This window comes from Tiliqua scincoides, chromosome 1 (assembly GCF_035046505.1).
Source record: "Tiliqua scincoides isolate rTilSci1 chromosome 1, rTilSci1.hap2, whole genome shotgun sequence".
Classification (NCBI taxonomy): domain Eukaryota; kingdom Metazoa; phylum Chordata; class Lepidosauria; order Squamata; family Scincidae; genus Tiliqua; species Tiliqua scincoides.
In genome coordinates, this window is record NC_089821.1 from 293,219,710 (window position 1) to 293,243,496 (window position 23,787).

The 23,787-nt window shown below is 44.7% G+C and overlaps 1 protein-coding gene across 1 annotated transcript in view; it reads left to right on the forward strand.

Moving 5' to 3' along the window:
• The window catches only part of KCNK13 (potassium two pore domain channel subfamily K member 13), a 57,705-nt gene extending 35,211 nt beyond the window's left edge, over positions 1–22,494 (forward strand). The window contains exon 2 of the mRNA XM_066612148.1: positions 21,605–22,494. Coding sequence (XP_066468245.1) covers positions 21,605–22,494 — 890 coding nt within the window. The remainder of the gene's footprint in view (positions 1–21,604) is intronic.
• The last annotated feature ends 1,293 nt before the right edge of the window (positions 22,495–23,787 follow it).

Genomic DNA, 23,787 nt, shown 5'->3' on the forward strand with positions numbered 1-23,787 from the left:
AATAAATGAATGACAGGCATTGAATAATACGCACCACTTTGGCACCGCACACCGTGGGGCAAAGTCTCAAGGACAACACACACATGCGCATACACACACACAAGCATGCACCCTGGCCCACCGAAGCCAGTGGCATCAGCAGCAAATGGACAAAAGCAAAGAACTGCAAGGGAGCCCTGTGCCCAGAAGGCAGTGTATAAATGCACAGAAAGTCCAGGAAAACAATGGAGGAGCAAGCAGTACATGTGGTTATTGTTTGTTGTTTTCCTCCTTTGAAAACATTTGATGAGCTGATGTCTGCTAAGGGAAGGCTGCTTATAGTGACAAAATGAATATTGCCTCCTGCAAGTCTGTCTGGTGACAACTAAATTTATTTTGTTTTGTCTCACCAGGGACATTTGGTAAGGGGTATTTATTTTATTTTTCCAAGGCACTTCCATCAGAGCTATGCTGACGGTGATGCAGAGTAGATTAAAAAGTCAGAGTCCGTGTGCTGAGGGGAAAGGGCTAAGAAAATGGTACAGAAATTCTGCATCAGAACAATTCTACTGTAGCAGAAGGCTATGTCACATCTGAACAAAATGAATCTCTGTGTGCCTGTTTCTCAGTTTTATTTACTTACAGCCCAATCCTAACCCCCTCTCCTACTGGTGTAACTAGTGTTGTTCCAGTGGAGACTGCTTTACGGCAGTTGCAAAGCAGCATCCACCAATGGGCCCACTGGCGGGGAGGCTGGACGCCTCCCATGCGCCTGTGGAACTGTGGAGATCTGCCGGAGCAGGTAAACAAGGGTTTGAAGGGAGGTGGGGAGGAAGTTGAACAGGGCAGGAGTGGGCAGAATGGGGTGTTGATAGGGGGCAAGGAGGTGGGTGGATCGGGCACAGGAGGGGGCAGGATCTGCAGCCATTATGCACACTGAATCCCAGTTCCCTTCCCAGGCCTGATCCTCCTTCCTGGACAATACGGACTTGTGCCAGTGATCAAGCTAGCACAGATCTGAGTTGAACCAAAGCGGATGCTCAGGCTTATCCCAGGACAAGGGGTCAAATGTCCCCTTACCCCAAGGAGACCTCCTGCAGTTGGAAATCCCCCATGGGATACAGTAGTATCCAGTGTACTGCATCACCACACAGAGTCATTTATCAATAGGACCATTAGGAGATGTGAGCCCCATTGACAGCAGTGTGCCTTGTCAAAAAGCTGATGGTGTGCCTTGATCATTTTAGTGCCTTGCCAGTGTGCTACGAGATGAAAAAGGTTGAAAATCACTGCTCTAGAGATTCATGTATTTTTTTGCTTATGAGCAACTCTCTCTCTCTCTCTCTCTCTCTCTCATTTCAGATGTACGAGTACTTTGCACTTGCTTTACACTGGGAGCCATTAACTTACAGGCAGACAGTGTTGGCTCCAAAAATATACTGTTGTGTTTGACAGAGGTGAAGTGCACAGCTACTCAGTAAACCTTCTTGGTAGCCTGATCCTATTTAACTTTAATTAATGCAGTGCACTAATGCTCATAATTCCAGTACTTAAAAGCAAACTAAATTGTCAACATTCATACATTGGGAATAAGGGACTGGTCCACTGTACAAAGTAAAATGAGTTTAAAAAAAGCCCCAGAAACAGTCCGTTGTTGACTTATTGGTACTATCATTCAAATCTACAGTTAGGGAGGGAGTAGATTTCACAACCCACATGCCTTCCGAAATCCTAAAACAACAACAACAACAAAAAAGCTATGCAGTCAGACAGCCAGCAGCAGGGTGGGGGCTACCCAGTGTTCTGCATCGAGTGCCACATGTATGATTATATGCCTCTGGGGCATAAGTCATGGGTGTGTCCTTGGTGCAAGGAGCTCCAGGGTCTCAGGGAACGTGTCCGCTCCCTTGAAGCCTTGGTGGCCGACCTGGAGAAGCGCAGGCAGCCAGAGGAGGACCGTGGGGAGACTTCTGGGGACGATCAGGCTTCGTCCCAACCTCAGGCGTGCAGCTCCTCGGCTGCCCGGGTGGGAAGTCTCGGGACTGGAGGACGTCATCCTGGAGAGGAGGGAAACAATCCCCTAGGGGGACCCCTTCTCCAGGGGATGGGCCCGTATCCGAGCGCACTCGGGATACTCCTCGGCGGGAGGGGGGTCAGGGGCTTCTTGTAGTGGGGGATTCGATTATTAGAAACATACAGAGGGGGGTTTGCGACGGATGTGAGGACCGCATGGTGACTTGCCTGCCTGGTGCGAAGGTTGCGGACATCACTTCTCGTCTAGACAGGCTAGTAGACAGTCCTGGGGGAAAGGTAGCGGCTGTGGTGCATGTCGGCACCAATGACGTGGGCAAGTGTAGCTGGGAGGTCCTGGAGGCCAAATTTAGGCTTTTAGGCAGGAAACTGAAAGCCAGGACCTCAAAGGTAGCGTTCTCTGAAGTGCTACCTGTTCCACGCGCAGGGCCAGCTAGGCAGGCGGAGATCAGGGGTCTCAATGCGTGGATGAGACGGTGGTGTAGGGAGGAGGGGTTTAGATTCGTTAGGCACTGGGGAACGTTTTGGGACAAGCGGGGCCTATACAAGAGGGACGGGCTCCATTTGAACCAGAATGGAACCAGACTGCTGGCGCATAACATTAAAAAAGTGGCAGAGCAGCTTTTAAACTGATCCCTGGGGGAAGGCCGGCAGGAGCCGAGGGGCATCCGGTTCGGGACTCCTCATCCCTATGGGATGAGGATGGGGAGGTTAGAGAACAACAAGACAAAGGCAGGGTAGGAGAAGAAATTGGGAAAGGTAGGGTGATGGGATGTAATAGACGGTTTGGCACAATGAGAGGATGCGGGGACAAAGGAGCAAATAAGCAGCCCATCCTGGGGCATTCCGTGTATAAATGCTTTTATGCGAATGCCCGAAGTCTACGAGCAAAGGTGGGAGAACTGGAATGTCTGGTGACAAGGGAAAATATTGACATAGTGGGCATAACGGAAACCTGGTGGAATGCGGAGAATCAGTGGGATACCGCAATCCCGGGCTATAAACTCTACAGGAGGGACAGGCAGGGGCGTGTTGGAGGTGGGGTGGCCCTTTATGTTAAGGAAGGGATAGAATCCAGCAAAGTAGAGATTGAAGGTGGGTCCGACTCCACCGTAGAATCTCTGTGGGTTAAATTACCAGGCTTGTGCAGCGATGTAATACTGGGGGTGTGCTATCCTCCTCCAGACCAGAAATCTGATGGGGACCTTGAAATGAGGAAACAGATCAGGGAGGTGACAAGGAGGGACAGGGTTGTAATCATGGGGGACTTCAATTATCCTCATATTGACTGGGTCAATTTGTGTTCTGGTCACGATAAGGAAACCGGATTTCTTGACGTGCTAAATGACTGTGGCTTAGAGCAGCTAGTCACGGAGCCCACCAGAGGACAGGTGACTCTGGATTTAATTTTGTGCAGTACGCAGGACCTGGTTAGAGATGTAAACGTTACTGAGCCATTGGGGAACAGTGATCATGCTGCGATCCGTTTTGACGTGCACGTTGGGGGAAGAATACCAGGCAAATCTCTAACAAAAACCCTTGACTTCCGACGGGCGGACTTCCCTCAAGTGAGGAGGCTGGTTAGAAGGAGGTTGAAAGGGAGGGTAAAAAGAGTCCAATCTCTCCAGAGTGCATGGAGGCTGCTTAAAACAACAGTAATAGAGGCCCAGCAGAGGTGTATACCGCAAAGAAAGAAGGGTTCCACTAAATCCAGGAGAGTGCCCGCATGGCTAACCAGCCAAGTTAGAGAGGCTGTGAAGAGCAAGGAAGCTTCCTTCCGTAAATGGAAGTCTTGCCCTAATGAGGAGAATAAAAAGGAACATAAACTGTGGCAAAAGAAATGTAAGAAGGTGATATGGGAGGTCAAGTGAGACTATGAGGAACGCATGGCCAGCAACATTAAGGCGAACAATAAAAGCTTCTTCAAATATGTTAGAAGCAGGAAACCCGCCAGAGAAGCGGTTGGCCCTCTGGATGGTGAGGGAGGGAAAGGGGAGATAAAAGGAGACTTAGAGATGGCAGAGAAATTAAATGAGTTCTTTGCATCTGTCTTCACGGCAGAAGACCTCGGGCAGATACCGCTGCCCGAACGGCCCCTCCTGACCGAGGAGTTAAGTCAGATAGAGGTTAAAAGAGAAGATGTTTCAGACCTCATTGATAAATTAAAGATCAATAAGTCGCCGGGCCCTGATGGCATACACCCAAGGGTTATTAAGGAATTGAAGAATGAAGTTGCAGATCTCTTGACTAAGGTATGCAACTTGTCCCTCAAAACGGCCATGGTGCCAGAAGATTGGAGGATAGCAAATGTCACGCCTATTTTTAAAAAGGGAAAGAGGGGGGACCCGGGAAACTATAGGCCGGTCAGCCTAACATCCATACCGGGTAAGATGGTGGAATGCCTCATCAAAGATAGGATCTCAAAACACATAGACGAACAGGCCTTGCTGAGGGAGAGTCAGCATGGCTTCTGTAAGGGTAAGTCTTGCCTCACGAACCTTATAGAATTCTTTGAAAAGGTCAACAGGCATGTGGATGCGGGAGAACCCGTGGACATTATATATCTGGACTTTCAGAAGGCATTTGACACGGTCCCTCACCAAAGGCTACTGAAAAAAACTCCACAGTCAGGGAATTAGAGGACAGGTCCTCTCGTGGATTGAGAATTGGTTGGAGGCCAGGAAGCAGAGAGTGGGTGTCAATGGGTAATTTTCACAATGTTGAGAGGTGAAAAGCGGTGTGCCCCAAGGATCTGTCCTGGGACTGGTGCTTTTCAACCTCTTCATAAATGACCTGGAGACAGGGTTGAGCAGTGAAGTGGCTAAGTTTGCAGACGACACCAAACTTTTCCGAGTGGTAAAGACCAGAAGCGATTGTGAGGAGCTCCAGAAGGATCTCTCCAGACTGGCAGAATGGGCAGCAAAATGGCAGATGCGCTTCAATGTCAGTAAGTGTAAAGTCATGCACATTGGGGCAAAAAATCAAAACTTTAGATATAGGCTGATGGGTTCTGAGCTGTCTGTGACAGATCAGGAGAGAGATCTTGGGGTGGTGGTGGACAGGTCGATGAAAGTGTCGACCCAATGTGTGGCGGCAGTGAAGAAGGCCAATTCTATGCTTGGGATCATTAGGAAGGGTATTGAGAACAAAATGGCTAGTATTATAATGCCGTTGTACAAATCTATGGTAAGGCCACACCTGGAGTATTGTGTCCAGTTCTGGTCACCGCATCTCAAAAAAGACATAGTGGAAATGGAAAAGGTGCAAAAGAGAGCGACTAAGATGATTACGGGGCTGGGGCACCTTCCTTATGAGGAAAGGCTACGGCGTTTGGGCCTCTTCAGCCTAGAAAAGAGACGCTTGAGGGGGGACATGATTGAGACATACAAAATTATGCAGGGGATGGACAGAGTGGATAGGGAGATGCTCTTTACACTCTCACATAATACCAGAACCAGGGGACATCCACTAAAATTGAGTGTTGGGCGGGTTAGGACAGACAAAAGAAAATATTTCTTTACTCAGCGCGTGGTCGGTCTGTGGAACTCCTTGCCACAGGATGTGGTGCTGGCGTCTAGCCTAGATGCCTTTAAAAGGGGATTGGACGAGTTTCTGGAGGAAAAATCCATTATGGGGTACAAGCCATGATGAGTATGTGCAACCTCCTGATTTTAGGAATGGGTTAAGTCAGAATGCCAGATGTAGGGGAGGGCACCAGTATGAGGTCTCTTGTTATCTGGTGTGCTCCCTGGGGCATTTGGTGGGCCGCTGTGAGATACAGGAAGCTGGACTAGATGGGCCTATGGCCTGATCCAGTGGGGCTGTTCTTATGTTCTTATGTTCTTTTATCTTCTGTTAACTTTCTCACACTGGTATTAGTAAGGAGATAGCAACAACTTCTGCCATTTTCAAGAGTTAAAAAATACTGTTCTTGCAAACGGGGTGGGAAATTGCTAAGGGAGCTCTATACAAGTAATATTTCAAGTGGCCGTTGTAATCCTGGACGCCAAACAGGTCAACCAAAGCAACTGAAGCTCCGTTACCATTTTTATTTTTCACCTTTTTACCCTTCCTTCAAGAATCTCAAGGTGATACACATGGTTCCTCCCCTCCTTCTGTCCTCACAACACTGTAAGGTAGGTGAATCTGAGAATAGTGACTAGCCCAAGGTCACAGCAGGGATTTGAACCTGGATCTTCCAGGTTTAAGTCCAATTCTTGAATCCAATAGGTTCTTTTCAGAGTCGAAAAAGCTGATGCATTGTTTCTGCTCATACAGAATGCCAGGACTATCAACACAAGTGGCAATGTGCAAAAGAAACAATCCCACTGCACACCCCTTTGGTGTTCGCTTTGCTCTACCACGTGATCCCAGTGATAACAAAGACCACCTCCTGGTCCATCCTTCATACAGCATAGTTCTTCTCCCTTAAGCCTACTTGCTAATTGGAACAAAACAAAACAACAAATCAACAAAAGACACTCACCCAATATATGTATAGTGTCTCTGATCTTTTTTTCATTTTTGCTGGACATAGTTTTAAATTACGCTCTTAACAACAGAGACATCATATACATCATTTTCCGAAGGAAACCAAGTTCCAGCATGGGAGAACGGTGGGATATAAATAAGATAAAAGAACAGGGATTACGGTAGCATTCTTGTCTTTGCACCCCCAGCAGCAGCAGTCTTGGTGGGGCACTGAAATTGAACGTATTTTTCATGCCTCTTGTCTATGGGACATACGCACACACAAGAAACATGGCCAAGAAAGCACAAAAATAAAACAGGTAGCTTATGGCACTCCAGCCAAAAACATGTCAGTTTAGCCCAGTGGTTTTCAACCTTTTTTGTCTCACGGCACACTGACAAAGGACTAAAATTGTCAAGGCATACCATCAGTTTTTTGACAATGGACAAGGCACACTATGCTGTTGGTGGGGGGCCCACATCTCCCAAAGGCCCTATTAATAAACGAACCTACCCCAAACTCCCTTGGCACACCTGCAGACCATTCATGGCACACCAGTGTGCCATGGCACAGTGGTTGAAAATGGCTGCTCTAGAGATTCCTCTGCATTTACTATTGACATGCAATCCTAAGCATATCTTCTCAGAAGTAAGTCTCACTGAGTTCAAGGGGAGTTACTCCCAGGTAAATATGTTACTCCCAGGTAAATATGTAGCAATGGTTCCCAAACTGTGGCTCCCCTGAGAGCCTGGAAACCAGAGAAGGGAGCCACGGAATCCTCACAAGAAACTTACCACCCTATACAACATATAGGATAGTAGCCTGAAACTTCTTGCATTGTTGATTTCACATTTATTATTGCCTTTTGTGAATTAACTGGATCATGTCGTTTGAAAATGCCACTAAGAACTATCTAAACTAAGAGGAGGAAATCATGACAGATAGAGAATCTAACTGAGCATCTGTCGCATCTCACTAGGGACCTTGTCAGAGATGTATATTTAGTTTTAAATCCTGGCGGAATCACCAGCATTCACGGACAGTGTTTTGTGACCCAGTAGGGACTTTGCTGACCCTTAGGAACAAGCTGAACATTCTACTTAGCCACACAAACCACAGATGGGATAGTTGAGAAGAAGAAAGGTGGTGCCTTGGTGCATGCCATATACGTTCAATGAGATTTCAAACATCCTGTTTCCTTATAGCAAGCCACTAAAACCAGATTCAAGCATGAGATAGCCTGAACTGCAATTTTAGCATCAACTTTCCTATTTTAAAAGCCTTCTGTGTGCTGCATTTGTGGTGATAAATGAGGTCTCAAGCATTACAGTTTATTCCAGGGAGTTCCAACAATATTATTGCAAGGCCTTTCTCATTAATCATTTGGATAATGGTGTGGGCTGCAAAGACTTGAGAAAACAAAGATTCAGAAGGATCTCAGTAAATAGTTGAGGAGAAAAGGATAGTCAACAGGTTTGGATCCATGAAACATTGGTACAGCCTAAGGACGATGTCCAATACTGGGCACCACAATTCAAGAAGGATGTTAAAAGTATTTATTAGGGAGGGACTATAGCACACTGATAGAGCAAGTGTAAGGGCCCGGGTTCAGTGGTTGGCATTGCCAATCAAACTGTTTCAAGTTGCAAGGCTGTAAAATATCACTGCTTGAGACCGTGGAGAGCCACCACCATTTAGAATAGACAATAATGGGCTAGACCAGTGGTTCCCAACCCCGGGGGGAGGGGTTTCAAGCTGATTTTCAGGGGGTCGTGGAGACCCCATTTACTACCATAGATGCATTTGCACAACATTTTCAGGGAACATTCAAACAGAGAAATATGTTTTTGAAAAAAATTTCAAGGCGTTTCCACATACTTGAAATTTGCATTTGGTAACCTAAGGTACACTACATACATGGTTGGCAACCTTCAGTCTCGAAAGACTATGGTATAAGCCTACAACATCCGGTATTCCCAGGTGGTCTCCCATTCAAGTACTAACCAGGCTTGATCCTGCTTAGCTTCCCAGATCAGATGAAATGTTTTTTACATGTACTGTCCTGGGTGCTGAGTATTAATTCCTATGGAAATAATGCAAAAAAGCTGGCACACAGCTTTACTGATCACTGTTTAGCTGTTGAAAAAATTTCAAGATGTTTCCACGTACTGATTTGTGCATGAGTACAATATGTGATTTAGGGCGCCGTCCTAACCCCTTATGTCAGTACTTTCCAGCACTGGCATAGCGGTGCCAATGGGACGTGTGCTGCATCCTGCAGTTGGGTGTCCCTTATGGAGGCTTCCTTAAAGTAAGGGAATGTTTGTTCCCTTACCTCAGAGTTGCATTGCCCTTATGTCAGTGCTGGAAAGCACTGACATAAGGGGTTAGGATTGTGTCCTTATTTAAACAGTGTGATTTATTAAAACAATGAGATCACTTTCTGCTTAATGACATCATTTCTAGGCCTGCTGGAACAATGATGTCTGGCTTTAATTACATGTCTTAGGGGGTCCCAACATGTTGCCGTACCTACAAAGTGAGTCCTGCTGAGTCACTGGGCTAGACTAACCAAAATGCACAGTTCTGACAAATGGCTTAGCTCCATGACAGAGGTCTTGTTACTTTGTCAGATGCTAGACTGAACAGTGATCTGCCTCAAAATAAGAGATCTTAATATGTTACTAGGAGAAGAGTCTACTTAGCAAAGCATATGAACCAAGGGTGAAAGGGCTAAGTATATCTAGCCCACAGATGATCTAAAGGAAGCATGTGTGAATAACTGCCAAATAAATTAAGAAAACGGTATCATTATCATCATTAGAAAAGGTATTGAGAATAAAATGGCTATTATAATGCCCTAGTACAAATTGATGTTAAGGCCACATCTGGAGTATGGTGTCCAGTTCTGGTTGCCTTATCTCAAAAAGGGTGTTGTGGAAATGGAAAAGGTGCAGAAGAGTGTGACCAAAATGATTACTGGGTTGGGGCACCTCCCTTACAAGGAAAAGGGAGTTTGGGTCTCTTCAGTCTATAAAAGAGGCGCCTGAGGGGGGACATGATTGAGACATACAAAATTATGCAGGGGATGAATAGAGTGGATAGAAAGATGCTCTTTTCCCTCTCACATAACACTAGAACTAGGGGACATTCACTAAAACTGAGTGTTGGGAGAGTTAGAACAGACAAAAGAAAATGTTTCTTTACTCAGCATGCAGTTAGTCTGTGGAACTCCTTGCCACATGATGTGATGATGGCATCTAGCCTGGATACCTTTAAAAGGGGATTGGACAAATTTCTGCAGGAAAAATCCATTATGGTTTACAAGCCATGATGTGTATGTGCAACCTCCTGATTTTAGAAATGGGCTACCTCAGAATGCCAGATGCAAGGGAGGGCACCAGAATGCAGGTCTCTTGTTATCTGGTGTGCTCCCTGGGGCATTTGGTGCGGCTGCTGTGAGACACAGGAAGCTGGACTAGATGGGCCTATGGCCTGATCCAGCGAGGCTGGATCATGGCCAGAACATTCTTATGAGGCAATGTTGACAGAAAGGTGGGTTCTATTTTAATCAAATGAATAAGTGCTGACATACTGCTCTCAAACTGCTTTCCTTTTCTTTTAAAGGATTTGGCCATGACCTGGGCTTGGTGCAAATAAACTGAACAAAATGGAAAGGCAAAATACAGCAGTAGCTGTTCAATAGATGTACATGATGTAAGACGTAATAGATGTAAGATGTACGTTCACTAGATGTAGCAGTACGTCAGTGTTTCTTCATTTAATTAAATTCAGTAGAAGCATTTTCTGCTTCAATCTGCAAGAAAAAAAGGCAGCTAATTTAAAGTTGATTCTTTAAAGTCACAATCAAAGCCAAATGTGTTTGTAGGCATATGATGTTGCTCTTCGACAGGCAGACAGTAATGTAGATATAATGGCATTCCAATTACTCCAGCTGGGTGTTTGTATTTTGCTTCATTAAATGGTGCTGCCGTTTAACTGAACAAGATTTTTATTATGATGAGGCGGGAAGTTTTTGCTTACGTTGGCAGAAACGTCTTAGTTGCTATCTGCTGCAGATTGTAAAGGATGTTGGTTGTTTGTTCAGTCTGCAAAAGCTATCTGTACAACAAAACTGGGTGGCATTTATTTATATTAAATTGAAATTTTTGGCCTGGAGAAAACTGCATTTTTTGCAAATGCAAAAGTCCCGGACAACAGAACATGTTATCGACTAGGAAAATGATCTGCTCACCAAACACAAGTACTTTCTTGAATCATTTTCCCCATCCAATAGCACAGGGATGCCCAAACCCCAGCCTGGGGGCTATTTGCAGCCCTCAGGGACCTCTAGTCCAACCCGCGGGGAGCCCCCAGTCTCCAGTGAGCCTCTGGCCTTCTGGAGACTTGCTGGAACCTGTGCTGGCCCAACATGACTGCTCTCAGCATGAGGGTGATTGTTCGACCTCTTGCATGAGCTGCGGACCAAGGGCTCATTCCCCTGCTTGATGTTTCACATCTGTGAGGCAGCAGCAGCAGCATAGGAAAGGCCACCCTTGCTTTGTGCAAGGCCTTTTATAGACCTTGAGCTATTGCAAGACCTTCATTCATTCATATAAGTTTCATCGCTAATATATTCATTTATATAAATTTATTTAAATTTATTCAAATTTTAAATGTAAATTAAACTGCAATCCTAACCACACTTTCCTGAGACTAAGCCCCATTGAACAAAATAGGACTTACTTCTGAGTACATCTGGTTAGGATTGTGCCCTTAATTATTTTTTTCTGGTCCCCAACACAGTGTCAGAGGGATGATGTGGCCCTCCTGCCAAAATGTTTGGGCATCCCTGCAATAGCACATTACAACGTATTTGAGCACAATAGCACATTTGAGACATGTGATCCCTGGATACTGGGGATTGGTTTTGACTTCTGAAGAACAAAAATGACTTTGTCCACTGCAGTGCAGGGTGCTTTTGCCCCTGTCACCCCCTATATAAGTTGTGCCTCGTTATCCGCCCCCAGTGGATTAAAAAAAAAACTAGTGGATACCAAATGCATTGAAAAATAACTTTAAAGATCCAGGTTTCTTGCCCCAGAATGTATTGGTATAGACACTATACTGCATTTAGCCACTAAATGGAGTGAATAATGGAATGAAATTATAATTATTTAGCATCGCAAAAGTAGGAAATTGGATTTTGGTGCTTTTTTCTTGTTACAAGGCATTTAAAGGCAAACCTTGGTATCAGTGGTGAGTCAAATCAGTGGATGCTGAATAGGTGGATACCGAGGTCCCACCTGTATTATCGCCATCCTGGCTCCTACAGATTAGAATGCAAAGCCAGCCTGGCCCATCCATGAGGCCAGTGGGTCACCTCAGGCAGACGATTGTTGAGGGGCTCACCTCAACTGCACCTCCTCTTTCTATTTACTGGATTGGAAGAGGACGAGGTGGATAGAGCAAGAGGAAATATAAAGGGGAGGAGAGTGCTGAGCTAGAATGTTGGGGAGTGGGAAAAGCAGAGGCTGGCACATCATCAGATTAATGGGGAAGCACCTGGCCTCAGGCATCTGGAGGTCTTGGGCAGGCCCTGCCAGAATGGACCAAGGATATTGCACAAAGGCATCAATTTGCAGGTTCATTCATTTCCCAGACCTCAGTAGATAAGAGCTATTTGGGTAGGTCTCCCCCCCCCTTAATTTAAGACACATTTGTAAATGTTATATTTGTAAAAGGCATGACAAATAAGAAACTGAATCTGTAGCAGACTGATCACTAACTGCTTTGTCGTGTATATTTCCCATCAATAGTGATAAAACAAATCACAGATGGAAAGAAAAAGTAAAAAAAGGAATCAGTTGAAAATCACTGGTTTAAATAGGTGTTTGTGTTTACATTATACTTTTATCCTGATCTTCCTTCAGAGTTCACAGTAGTGTGTATGACTCTTCTCTCCACTCAGTTTATTCTGACATCAAACTTGTGCGGGAGACAAGTATGAAAAAAATTGATCTGAGGGCATCCAGCAAGTTCATAGCCAAAGGATAATTTGTACCCAGGACTCCGCAGTCCCAATCCCTAACCCAATAGTTCTCACACTTTTATCACCGGAACCCACTTTTTAGAATGAGAATCTGTCTGCACCCACCAGAAGTGATGTCATGACTGGAAGTGACACCATCAAGCAGGAAAATTTTTAACAAGTCTAGGCTGCAATCCTACCCACACTCACCCAGGAGTAAGCCCCATTAACTACACAGGCCTACAAAATTGAGGGTCAGAAAAGTTTTTCCCAAACTTTGTGGTGGTTTGATATGAATTTGGGGTACCGATTCCAAAAATGGCATCTGTTTTGCCCTATCACGTCTAGTTTTGGAGATATAGTATATCCTCATTAGTGAATGGTTCAAGCAGCTTCCTCATGAGGAAGCCATGGTGTAGGGCAAGACGTGATAGGGCAAAACGGATGCCATTTTTGCAATCAGCACCCCAAATATACCCAGGAATTGGTGTAATGTTTAAGGAAGCAAAATGTGTGTTGGCCTGTGCTATCATTGTTCGAAGCATATACAGAGTAGCCTGTTAAAAGTACAGGTCTGTAACATTTCCCCAAATGCAGTCACAAACCATGGTAGCATCAAGTTTAATACACTAAAAATAAAATACTGAAATGAATAGGGACCCACCTGAAATTGGCTCGTGACCCACCTAATGGGTCCCAACCTACAGTTTGAGAAACACTGCTCTAACCACTTCACACTGATCAAATGAAAGAGGAGAAAAAGCCAAGTGGGGGCAGTAATGTTTTGCCATTCTGTTGGCAACCTTCAGTCTCGAAAGACTATGGTATCGCTCTCTGAAAGGTGGTTCTGGAACAGCGTCTAGTGTGGCTGAAAAGGCCAATTTGGGAGTGACAATCCCTTCCACACTGGGAGCAAGTGCAGTCTGTCCCTGGTCTGTCTCCCTGGCTGTGGGCCTTCCTTCTTTGCCTCTTTGCCTCAGTCTGTTGGCCAAGTGTCTCTTCAAACTGGGAAAGGCCATGCTGCACAGCCTGCCTCCAAGCGGGCCGCTCAGAGGCCAGGGTTTCCCACTTGTTGAGGTCCACTCCTAAGGCTTTCAGATCCCTCTTGCAGATGTCCTTGTATCGCAGCTGTGGTCTACCTGTAGGGCGCTTTCCTTGCACGAGTTCTCCATAGAGGAGATCCTTTGGGATCCGGCCATCATCCATTCTCACGACATGACCGAGCCAACACAGGCGTCTCTGTTTCAGCAGTGCGTACATGCTAGGGATTCCAGCATGTTCCAGGACTGTGTTGTTTGGAACTTTGTCCTGCCAGGTGATGCCGAGAATGCGTCGGAGGCAGCGCATGTGGAAAGCTTTCAGTTTCCTCTCCTGTTGTGAGCGAAGAGTCCATGCCTCGCTGCAGTACAGAAGTGTACTCAGGATGCAAGCTCTGTAGACCTGGATCTTGGTATGCTCCGTCAGCTTCTTGATGGACCAGACTCTCTTTGTGAGTCTGGAAAATGTGGTAGCTGCTTTACCTATGCATTTGTTTAGCTCGGTATTGAGAGAAAGAGTGTCGGAGATCATTGAGCCAAGGTACACAAAGTCATGGACAACCTCCAGTTCATGTGCAGAGATTGTAATGCAGGGAGGTGAGTCCACATCCTGAACCATGACCTGTGTTTTCTTCAGGCTGATTGTCAGTCCAAAATCTTGGCAGTCCAAAATCTTGGCAGGTCCAAAACGATCCATGAGCTGCTGGAGATCTTTGGCAGAGTGGGTAGTGACGGCTGCATCGTCAGCAAAGAGGAAGTCACGCAGACGTTTCAGCTGGACTTTGGACTTTGTTCTCAGTCTGGAGAGGTTGAAGAGCTTTCCATCTGATCTGGTCCGGAGATAGATGCCTTCTGTTGCAGTTTTTAGTTGCCTTCTATTTGCCATTCTGTTTTGAATGCCATTCTGGCATTCTGTTTGCCATAGTTGCCTTCTGTTTTGCCATTACTTGTTTGATTTTAGAACACACACCCCCACTCTCCACAATGATCCTGAAAAGCTGTTGATTTGTCAGTTTTCTTCCTTGATACAAGTTCTGTCAATTTTTCAACTTTAATCAGACTGTACACTAGAGAACGCCATCCCTATCAGACCTATTATTGAAAAAGAACTGGAAGAAGAAATGACTTACACAGTAAGCATTCACAGTGTCACTTACACTGTTTTGGTAAAAGCAAATGAACCAGATTGATTCCTGCTATGATGCTGTCCATGTCCACAGGTCTGCAAAAAAAAATTTTTGGACAGCTGTTTTTGTTTTGTTGACTGATTCTTACGTTTTTTGGTGCGCCGAATCCAAAAACGATAGCAGTTTTGTCCTGGGGCGTCAGGTTTTCGAACAAACGGGTGGTCATAGTTTTAAAATATCTCTTAACGCAAATATTTTATTTATATGAAAAATATTAACTCATTTGCACAGGTGACAACAAAATTAACACCACACTCAAGTAGATTGCTTGTGAAATCGTCTTTTTTTAAACTCTAAACTTCTTTTTGAGCTTTTCCTCTTGTAGGTGGCTTCCGGAAGATCCCTATACAACATCCAGCAGTAGTCAGCCATCATCGTTACACTCCATTTCCCTTGATACCTTCTTTCCATTTCTTTTATATCTTGCTGGAAATGTTCTCCCTGCTCTTCACTCACTGCTCCCAAATTTTCAGGAAAATAGTCAAGGTGTGAGTTGAGAAAATGGACTTTTAAGCTCATGGAGCAACCAAGCTTGTGGAACCCTTTCAACATTGTTTCCACCATTTCCTTGTAATTTGAGTCCTTTTGGTTTCCCAAAAAGTTATTTATGACCACAGTAAAGGCAACCCATGCTTCTTTTTGAGTTGGAGTCATTGAACTGATGAAGTCTTTGTCGGATATGAGTTTTCTAATATCCGGGCCAACAAAAAACCCCTCTTTCAGTTTTGCCTCCGTTAAACCTGGAAACTTGGATCCCAAGTACTTGAAGCATTTGCTATCTTTGGGAAGTGCCTTAACAAATTGCTTCATTAATCCTAATTTTATATGGAGTGGTGGTAATAAAACCTTCTCAGGGGGTACCAATGTATCTTTGAGAACATTCTTTTCACCAACAACTAGACTTCTTGGTGGCCAATTTTTTTTGCTTCCTGTGATTTTGTCAGTCTCTACTGTCCCATAAACATAGAAAATAAGGGTATTTGGTGTACCCAGCCTGTTGTCCCAGCAGCATACACAATACTTTTAAATCCCCACATACCAACCAGTTTTGGTTTTGATAACCCACTTTCTTGAGTACCAACTCCAAGTTCTCATAAGTCTCCTTCAAATACACCGAATGAGCAACAGGAATGGACGCATAACGGCCACCATTGTGAAGTAAAACTGCTTTTAAGCTTCTTTTGGAAGAGTCAATGAAAAGCCTCCATTCAGAAGAATCATACTGAATGTGGAACTGAGCCATCAACCCCTCTAAATCAGAGCAAAACACCAAATTGCCCTCATAAAAACAGTAAGACAGAAAGTCTTTTTCCTGATGTCTGTACCATGCAAAAGATGTACCTTCCACCAACAAATTTTTGCTTTTAAGTCTAGAACCAAGTAATTCAGCAGATTGCTTAGGTAGATCTAGATCTCTCACCAAATCATTGAGTTCCTCTTGCGAGAAAAGTTTTGGTTTGTCAACTTCAGCATCTGAAGAACTTGATCCATCTTCAGGCTGAGGTACAGTTCCATTCTCATCAGGACAATTGACTTCATCCAGGTTTGTAGGAGGGTCGGCACAGGGATATCTGGACCATGGGGAATGGGATGAATAGCAGAAGGAAGATTGGGATACGTGATGGTGCACTTCCACTTTGAATTGTACCCCTTCGCATCACAGGAACAGAAATAACAATCATCACTATGATTCTTTGGCTCACGCCACATCATAGGAATTCCAAATCGAAAAGCTTTTATCTTGCCTTTTGACCAATTACGAAGATCTTCGACGCACCACTTACATACTTTATGAGAAGCCCAAACTTTATCTTAGTCACCAAGTTTTAATTTAAAATAAACGAAATAAACTTTCTTAACAAAATCCTTAATATTCAACTGCTGCTTTTTCACCATGAACTCTCCACATATGAAACAAAAACTGTCAGGTGAATTTACACACTTTCTTGGAGGCATTGCACTAATTTTGAACCACACAAACAATAGCAGGATGACGACTAAAATGAAATACAAGATTGTGGAGGAAAGAACATGTTCAGGCATGCCCTAGCATGCACACTCAACAATGCAGTGATCACCATCAGGACCAATAAACATGTGTCTTCATGTTTTTGGGAGCACTGGCAGTGAAAATAAATTTGTTTTTCCATGTTCAGTTTTTTTTCCCCCAAGTATGATGAATTTGAAATTTAGCAATTTCCAGCTACCTGTTTGACCAAGGCACATTTCGATTGTGAAAAAACCTGATGTCCCAGGAAAAAACGGTGGTCATTTTCGAATTCAGCACACCAAAAAACATAAGAATCAGATAAAATTATGAAAACAGCTTTTTGGTTGCAGACCTATATGAGAGCACACTGAAGTTTGGTTCAGAGTACTTTGCACATGAAAGGAACTTGAAGATATTTCAGGTACTGATTTATCCCTGTAGCTGGAGGAGCACAGTTTACTGAGGCCCCAGAGAAAGTCCATATAACTAACAGTTATAGCTATCAAATGCATCCAGGTGAGCTTACTGCCAGAAATTATTGCTAGTATTTGTTCATAATGATTTTCGATTATTGAGGAAGAAAGTAAAGGATTTGGCACAGGACGGGGAGGAATAAAACAAGGGCACAACTCAGCTTCATTATGAACACGTGCTGAAGTCCACCCGTTGGTATGGAATCCACACTCAACCCTGTATTTGCACTACGGATACAATCTCCTTGCCTGGATCAAAGCCAGGGGAGCTATATAAATATTAGTTTATAAATACTAAAATAATAATTACTTATTTTTCTGCTTTAAGAAGAAGCAACTTTACATGCTGATTCTCTGTAAATCAGTCATTTTACACTTTCAGACTGTAAAACTTCTGCCAGTTTTTCAGCTGTGTACTTTTGCATTGTACACCCATTGAACTTGGTGAGACAGACTTCTGAGTAGAAATGACCAGGATTGACTGTTACCGTAAATCAGGTAACGGTGCCAGGCAACTTGAAACTCAAACTCAAGCAAGGAAGGCATTGTGCTGTAGCGTGGGGCTTGATGTAGGCAGAATTTGACCCACAAATTTTATGTGTCAAAGGAGCAAAGCAGGGAAAAAGCAGACCTTCCAAACTCTCACCTATGCATAGAGGTGTTTGAAAATAGTGTTTATTTTACTCAGAAGTAAGCCCATTGAGTTCTGTAAGACTTAGAGCCCAATCCTGAGGTCCGCGGCATGGCTCTGCGCTGCGGACTTTAGTTGCAAATGTGCCGTAAGGCATGTTTGCAGGGCTCACCGCCAGGCTTCCACCGGAGCTAGCCCAGCACCAGTCGGCGCTGGGTTAGCACCCAGCAGGAGCCCAGGTTCTGCAGCTCCACAGTCTCCCGGACTGCCGGGCTGTGGAACAGGAGGCAGGGGCGTGGCCAGGGGCGTGGGGGGCGTTCTGGGGAGGGGGGAGGCGTGTCAGGGGAGGGGCGGATCCACGGAGCCAAGCTCCGCAGGATCCAAGGCGCTCATGCAGGGCTGCTCGCCCTACACGAGCTCCTTTACTTTAGCACCAGCCTTTTGGTCAATGCTAAAGTGAGTAGCCCCATTGCGGGGCTGTTTCCTTTACTCAGGGGAAGGGGACAAATGTCCCCTCCTCCGGAGGAGCCTCCTGCGGTAGTGCGGGAGGCGCAGGATCCGGTGGCAGCCCTCCGTGTAGCCACCGGGTCTGGGAGCTCTGGGCAGCTCAGGATTGGGCTGCCTGGCTGTAATCTTATCTTACTCTCTAGGAAAAAAACACCTCTACTTATGCATGTTTCCCAGTACATCTGTTTTGGTTCTGTGTGTTGATTTGAATGGGATATATGTGCACATCCACACAACATAGATGCAGAATTAACTAGCTTCAGGAATTGATGTCTTTTCCAAAACCGATGACAGATTAACTCTACCTACATGCTGTTGGTAAATTTTCACCTTCGCCAATAATGGCACACAGCAAGAGTCAGTAGTGCAATAATCCGATTCTCCTACAACACCTTCTTTTGTTTTATTTACCTATTGGATTTTTATCTCATTTTTTCAATTCAGAAGGATCTCCAAGGTAGTTTGCAGAAAGTACTGAAAGACAGCAGCTTCTGCTCCCACATGGTATGCTCCCTGCCAAAATAATTATTCTTATTAGGCAATTGTTACTGATTCATTGCTTTTCATCTGATCTCAGTCCCCCATCTTATGACAGCTGGATGCTATTTTGCCTAGCTGTGCACTCAGTGCTCTCCTACAGGACTGCTCATCTATCATGGCGTAAGTTGAATTAGAATTGTGGCACTGCTGAAAGGGGTGCCTTTCCTCTGCACCCCTGTAGGTGAAATCTCACCCCAGACCTGCTGCCTGCTCCGAATGGATTGACATAAATCAGGGCAATTTAAATCAGCAACTTCATTCTAAGGCCAAGTGAGACTGTCTACTTAAATCAAATTTCTCTGTTTATTGCGTATACACTTCCTAAGTAAAAGTTCATGCTTATTGGTTGCTATAGAAATAAAACCCATTGATTTAATGTTGCTTCATTCCAGCGACCAAAACTTGCATCTTATTGTTGCTCTGTTTTACCTTTTGTACCCAGCAACGGCATTTCTTCAAAATATTTCCAAATCAGGTCTCTTCTATGACTTGCAGTGCTCATGATGGTGTTTTTAGGCAGGTGCTGGTTGAAATCAACGTTAGAAGGAGCTTCTTCTTTCCAGTGGTCCATTCTGTTTTAATCTTCCCAACTTCTCCTTTGTCATGTAACTGACATGCCCCACCAGACCCCACTCCACCGGAAAATAGCTTTGGAGCAAATGTGTGTTCTCCATGAAATGGAAGGTAACAGTTCGTGTTTTTTGACTGGAAGGAAGAGTCTTACATGTTTACAAGGCAAAAAATCAGAGCAAAGGTCACCCAAATGGATGCCCCCTGTGGTGGCTTGTCAGCCCCTGTCCCCCAGTATCAAGCCATAATACAAACATATGAACTATTGCACTGTATGATGACTGGTGAAGACATTTTACCCATCCTTTTTTCTTTACAAAGTTAAACAGCGGTGTTTAACAGAGTGTATGTGTGTATGATTTTTCTTAGGAAAAGCATGGGAGAGGGGAATGTTAGCCTCTCTCCTGCAGTACTGTAGTCTCAATCTGACTTGAGGGCAAGAAGCAATAACCCCTTTTAACCTAAAAAATGCAGAAGATTCTGATCACAGAAAATTTAACCCTAATTTTTTAAACAAGCATAAAGTTAATTGTCACCAATTGGCATAATAAATGAAAATGTTCTGATCTCAGCCTGCAAAATTTCTGAAGCTTTCCTGCCTGGCAAAGCCCCCTCAAAGTAAAATTTCATTACATGGGTGTCACAACGGGGAAAAACTGTGCTCCCAATGGTCATCAATCTTGCTTCCAGAAAAAAGGGCACCCACATGTGGCACTCTTGGGAAAATGTTGGGCCCCAGCATTCTGGGAAGGCCAAACATGGCTAATGCCCACACTGGCTCCCTTAAATCCTTCTTAGCAATTCTCTCCAGGGCCCATGTGTTGTGGCGGAATTAAAATAGCTCTTCCAGTTGTGCCAGTGCTTCCATATCTGCCACCGGTATTTGCCACCCAGTTAGCCCACCAGGGCCTTCCCACATGAGGGAACAAGGAATAAGCACATGTCTTAGGAGGGCACATTTCCCAAGACCCTCTCAAGCCTGGACCCAGCATTGTCTGGTGCCTACACTCATTCACCAGCAGCCATGACAAGATGATGATGGTTCTGCTGAAGGGAGCTAAAGAACAGTAATTCTTTCCCAGGCCTCTGCTAACTTTATTGAACTATACACTACAGAGGCAAAGCAAATAGTTTCTCCATCATGACACAGCAAACCTAATAAATCATCGAGCAAGTAATATACAGTGATTGAGAGGAAAGTCTCCTTGCTTGGTGGGGAAAAAGCTTTAGGTTCAGCTACCTAGGGAGGGCTCTAGCAACATAACAAACTGGTTGTTTTATTTTGGCAGCTGCTAAACAACACAGTCACACAATCTCACAGCCTTCTTTTTTTAATTATCATCTCCCCTACACACAACTCCTCAGGGATCTATTTTTTTTCTTTCCATAAGCTCCACTAACTAAGCAAAAAAGAAAAGAATTTAGGTTGCACTGCTAACCACATTTTCCTGAGAGTAAGCCCCATTGAACAAAATAGGACTTACTTCTGAGTAGACCTGGTTAGGATTGTGCCTATAGTCTTTTTAAGGTGAATGGCTGCAAGGAGGAACTGAAGGGTGAGGTGGTAGATTCTCCCTCACTGGAGATCTTCAAGCGGAGGTTCGACAGGCACCTTGTGGAGATTAGGAGGATTTCCTGCTTCAGGCAGGGTTTGGACTAGATGGCCTTGATAATCCCTTCCAGCTGTATGATTCGATAACTCTATAAGTGCCCAAGAATCATAGGAAGTTTCCAGCAGCCTCAAAGAATCCTCTATACTGGGGCCTTGTTACTTGCAAAAACTTATTGGGGGGGGGGATTCCACCTGAGTAGAAGCAGGATTACCAGCCCTAGGCTGTGCGTACCATCTCTCTTCAGCCTCCTCTGCTTCTCAAATGGCTTATTGGGAAATACTCGCTACATATTGCCCGAGCAGGGGTGACCCTCACCACTCCTCAAAGGATTCCTGAGCACCCTACTGAACTGGTTCCCACTTCTCATGTTCAGGAGTACAGTTCAAGGCAACCAGGAGCTTTCAAGTTCAGTTCCAGTTTACTGAAAAGTGCTCTCTTAGACCATTTTTGGGGTGGGATTTGGTTTTGCCTACTTTCTGAAACTTTGTGTAGCTTGGAGGTCCTCATGATTTTACATGAATTTTTTTCCTATTTTGTCTCACAGGGTTTGGCATGACCACACCGGCCACTATTACAGGCAAGCTTTTCCTGATCTTTTATGGTCTCATAGGTTGCGCAGGGACCATCTTGTTCTTCAACTTGTTCCTGGAGCGCTTGATCACGATCATTGCATATGTCATGAAGTCCTGCCATGAAAGACAACTAAGGAGAAAGGGGGCCCTTCCCCAAGATATCCGACAAGCCTCAGGGAATGCTGAAGTGGACAGCCTAGCAGGCTGGAAGCCATCGGTGTATTACGTCATGCTTATCTTGTGCCTAGCATCACTCATCATTTCCTGTTGTGCCTCTGCTATGTACAGTCCAATGGAAGGGTGGAGTTATTTTGATTCTCTTTATTTTTGCTTTGTGGCCTTCAGTACTATTGGTTTTGGTGACCTGGTCAGTAGCCAGAATGGCCAGTACGATAACTTTGGCTTTTACCGATTTGGCAATTTTGTCTTCATTCTCATGGGAGTGTGTTGCATCTACTCCTTGTTTAATGTGATTTCTATTGTCATCAAACAGTCCATAAACTGGATATTAAAGAAACTGGAATGCACATGTCAGAGGTGCCAAAGAAAACTCTTTCGGACACGGAGGAATGTCGTGGTCCCAGGCATTGCGCGGAGCCAGCACAACATCTCGATTGAGTCAGATGGCGTCCTGGAGAGCGAAACAGACGGGCGCAGAATGTCTGGCGAGATGATCTCCATGAAAGACCTCTTGGCCTCTAACAAAGTGTCACTCGCCATCATGCAGAAACAGCTGTCTGACAGTGCCAATGGCTTTCCAAGACAGATGAGCACTGTTTCCAGACAGAATGGATTTGCTGGTGGTGTCGGCGCTTTGGGGATTATGAATAACAGACTGGCAGAGACAAGTACTGATAGGTAAACAACAATGAATGCACATCAGTAAAGATAAGTGGGGATCAAAAGTCATCACAGAGGCAGAACTAACAGAGTCAAACACCTTTTAGAAGAGATACCTCTCATATTGTTGCTGCTGGTTAATATCTGCTGCGTTTTGCGCCATGCCATTTGTCTTCATTTGCTCTCCAAGCCCCCCCTCCCCCCCCAAGAAAGAAGGTTCCAGTGGTGTCATGTAGTATAACCAGATTTATGAGCTCCTGCAGTAATTCTGAGTAAATTCAATTCTGAGTTAGGAGCAGGGACTTGAGTGGAGGAAAGAAACTAACATTGCTACACTGACCACCCACTCCTATAAGCTGCTGTACCAAGATAGCAGCTCATCAGATTCAGCATAAGGGGTACATGTATCGGCATGAAGGAAGACTTTGCCTCCTTGTGCTAGGGCCTTGGCTGGGCCTTCCTGATACTTCTGCAACACCCCCATAGCTGCTGATATTGGCCGCTTTTCCAGAACCTCATCCTTCATTCTCTCAATGACTTATCAACCCATGAGCCCCAGAGTGCTAGACTGCCTGACAAAACCCATTAATACTATCTGGGCACCCCTGCTCCATTTGCCAAATAGAGGTTGTCACATTAAATGGTGCACTGCAAACCACTGTTTGTTGTGCATTCATAGGATCAGCCTGCCCAATTAATTTTGCATCCAGTTTCTTTTGTTTCTTCTCTTTTCATGCCCCATTTTCCAAGAATAGCTTTTGGAAACTAAAATGAAGCATTGTCAATCTTATCAGTAGGTTGTCCTCAAAAGAAGCAGCAGTGATTTGTTCTAAATTTCTGTCAGTAGGAAATGCTCTTTCTCTGAACATTGTTTTTCCAAATACAAGTAGAACATTTATGTATTTCCAAACATAACATTTTAATGTGAACATTAAGTGGTCCAATCCTATCCAATTTTCCAGTGCTGGAGCAGCCATGCCAAAGGGTTACATCCTTTGCTGCATCCTTTGGTGGGGAGGCAGTCACAGAGGCATCCTCATGGTAAGGTAACATTTGTTCCCTTGCCCTGGAGCTGCATTGCGGTTGCAAAGGTGCTGGAAAGTTGAATAGGATTGGGCCCCTAGTCCAGAGATGCTGTGCACCACCACCACACAAAAAAAAATGCACTGCAGTGCAGTAAGAGATGTTCCATGTGTCGAAAGGGTGCACAATGCAGCCACACAGATCAGATGCTGCTAGTTAATCATATCTCATTCATAAGTGAACAGCCAAACAGTATAGACCAGCATTTCCCAACTGGTGGTATTTCCCACCA